The sequence below is a fragment of the Trypanosoma equiperdum genome (genome assembly GCF_001457755.1).
Source record: "Trypanosoma equiperdum strain OVI genome assembly, contig: ctg_904, whole genome shotgun sequence".
NCBI lineage: Eukaryota > Euglenozoa > Kinetoplastea > Trypanosomatida > Trypanosomatidae > Trypanosoma > Trypanosoma equiperdum.
Genome location: NW_027124870.1, coordinates 1 through 3,189, shown reverse-complemented (window position 1 = coordinate 3,189; position 3,189 = coordinate 1). Strand labels below are relative to the sequence as shown.

At 49.9% G+C, this 3,189-nt stretch overlaps 1 protein-coding gene across 1 annotated transcript; it reads right to left on the bottom strand.

The window, feature by feature from the left end:
- Positions 1-423: 423 nt before the first annotated feature.
- Positions 424-2,388, bottom strand: TEOVI_000442200 (uncharacterized protein; the record flags this gene model as incomplete). The annotated part of the gene is made up of 1 exon (XM_067227194.1): positions 424-2,388. One exon carries the CDS (start codon positions 2,386-2,388, stop codon positions 424-426), a length of 1,965 nt encoding a protein of 654 aa, XP_067083295.1.
- Between the last annotated feature and the right edge of the window lie 801 nt (positions 2,389-3,189).

Sequence of the window (3,189 nt, the reverse complement as noted above, 5' to 3'; positions counted from 1 at the left end):
ATATATATATATATATATATATATCGTTCCTAGGAACAAAGTGACAGGTGGTTGAAGGGCAACAACTGGAGTATCTGGTATGTTTGCTCTATAAATACACTGCATGTTCCCAGGCCACTGCCACTTGGCTAATAACCTTGAACTATGCACTTACGCATAGCCGGTAATATGCTGCCCACTCACTCAACACAACGAACGAAATCAGTGGCGTGGGTGTTTCCACGATGGCACACACGATCGTAGTGGAAGAAAAAAAGAGGAAAGAAGTGTGGAATATTTCATACATTCATATGTCTCTTCGACACCCGAAAGACGATATCTCTACTTTGCTGCCACACATACACACACACACACATACGCACAGCTACATAGCCCGCAAGCCCCTCGCCGCGATATTCAACTCGGCACGTTAGTGTGACTCCTCTAGACGGCGGCACGAGGTAGATAATCCGAGCTTGCTGACAGCTTCATTACTTCCTCATGGAGAATGCTGCTCGAGTGGGGAATAACAAAGCGGTCCCCAGCTGAAGCCACAAGCGCCTGCCCGTCGGTCAGTTGGTCAACGGATGTTACCTCACAACCTGTAGCGTCGTATATTGTGTCCACTTTCTTCCCAAGAGCGTGCCACTCCAACTCCCTCTCGACTGTGTTCATGACGGCACGCATCGTTTTGTGCGCAGGCCTTAGTGTTACGGTACGAAAGGGGAATCGGTCGTTATTCCTGTCGCCATACTCTCCGTTCTCAAACACACGCACGGATATCGGTCTCAGGATTCCCTTTCCCGGGGCTGTATGGGGAGCACAATGCACTCTCTCCTGCTGTTTCGGCTGCTGTTTCGGTTGTTGCTTTGGTTGGCCACCTGCTGCACCAGAACCTCCAATCGAATGTGACTTCCTCACGGGCGTGCCCGTGGCAGGCCGGCCAGCCGGAATCCTCGAAGCCTCCGCACTTGCTGCTTCCACCTTTACACCCTTTGAGGGCGCCGGAGGGCAAGCATACACATGACCAGTCGTTGCCACAAGAGATATGCCATCCGTGATAAACTCCGCACGTGCGATTTCAACGCCTTCAGTGGTGAACAAACGCTTCACCCGCCTTCCAGAGGACTCCCAACCAAGCGCTTGCGTGAGTATATCTAATACACACGGCAGTGTCTTTGCTTGTCCGCTCAGAACAACTTGCTTAAACTGCAATGCAATTTGCCCAGGAAGCACTCCTGCCACCTTGCACCGCCTCGGCTTCGCAGTCACATCCTTGCTATCAAGTCGTGGAATCCCCGTGGCTCCATCATTCAGGGAGTATTTAGGCTGGTAATTTGTTGGACAGCCGGTGGGTAGGGAACGATGGTTTCCACTCCTGGGAACACATGCTTCCGGCGGTTTCACCTGAGGAGACGCAATTTCAACGGCTGGTGACTCGCGAGGACCGCGGGACCCTGGAGGGCGGCTGCTCGCCAATGCAACACCACCGCTGCCCCTCTCCCTCGGAGTATTTAACGGTTTCGCAGCTCCGTCCTTCTTCTGGACACGAGACTTCGTGGTTAACGTAGGAGAAACTCCCTCAGTCCTCAGAGTGTCAGATCCCGATCTCCTAGTTTCCGTACAACTAGACAGCGAAGGGTTGCTTTCAGCAGCAGCACGAGCGGAGGAAGAAACCAGCATCGGCTTGCCCCCACAGCGAATAATTGTGGGGGGAGCTGGTGTTGCCGCATTCCACAGTTCGTCCGTCGATGGAAGCCTTGTCGAGTCAAATCTCTTATTTGCTTTTAACTCCGAAGACCTCCTAAGCTCCTTAGCATTCTGCACACAAGCTGCACGCCTTAGTTCCCCAATCATTTCCCATGTAGGCTGCGGGGGGGCCTCAGGCTTCGACTGAGGGGTAACACCAGGAGCGGTTTCACCTCCAGTGGAAGTCTCACAACGCGGTTTCTGTTGCCCAGAGCTATTCTTCGCAGAACCTCTCCCTCTATCCTCGATGTCAAGGCACTCAGTGAGAAATACTTTGGAGGCACCGTCAGCGAATCTCATCTCTACTGCTGACTTTCCTTGAAATGAGGGTATGACACGGGTGATCTTCCCTCGTTCGCCCAGGTACACTTGTTTCACAGGGTCAGGAATAAAAATGCCTTTTTCCTCACGGAGTAAAGTGGACATATCGTCGATCGTCTGAACATAGTCCCCAACACGCAGAATCATCTCTCCCACTTTGAGGGAAGTTGGCTCCTCCTCAGCTGCCTTTCTCAGGGCTGCCTGGGCAACCTCCGCAGCGGTCATCTCTAAATTCTTGCCAGCCAGCTCATCAAACGCCCTCTGTTCCCTCTCCCTCTCCTGACGGAGGATCTCAAGCTTTAACTGTATTTCCTCCCGCTTCGATGCCGCTGTATGCATCTTTTACGAGTGTTTCACAAATTAAAATAACACAATGGGCCGTCTTCCCACAGAGCCTTTACGACAGTACTAACCAGTCAGTCCAGCAGAATAAAGCAAAGAAAAAACAGGGCTGTTGCAGAGAGTTAAGATGCTAGCTCATGTCGATGAGTGAAAGAAAGAGTGTAGAAAAAGAAAGCTACCAGCAGGTGCTTACGAAAAAAACAACACTCACGCCCTTTTTCACCAAAGGAAGTGCAGCACATGGTTTAACACACACACAAAAACTTCCCACTCACAACGAAATAAAGGCAACAACACACCTCAACATCCAAGTTATTGTCACCACACACATAATTACACACGCACGCATATGCGTGCAAGCATCAAACAAAAAAAAGAACAAAACAGAGCGATTACGCTAGTTGTGAATGAACAACAGAAACACAACCAGGCTACACCCTCTCAACACAAGTACCACCACATATTCACATTTCTATGTATGTACGTGCTCAACGAAAACGAAAGGTGGCGAAAGCACGAAACAAGCCCCAACACAGGCATATGCAATAACAGCACAACACAAACTAGTAAAAGGAACAGTGAACCGCCATATCACACACCTTCAATAAGATTAATTGCTAACATTTTTGGTATCCTCCATTTTACCTGTGAAGGATTCATCGTCAAATGAAACTAAAGAAGGGTAGAAAACAAAGAAAACACCAAATAAGGTACCTGACGCAGCGGCAACACCACGTCGACTTGCTTAAGCATTCCCAGAAGAGGCACCAAATGAGAAGGGATTCCGTGGAGCATTGT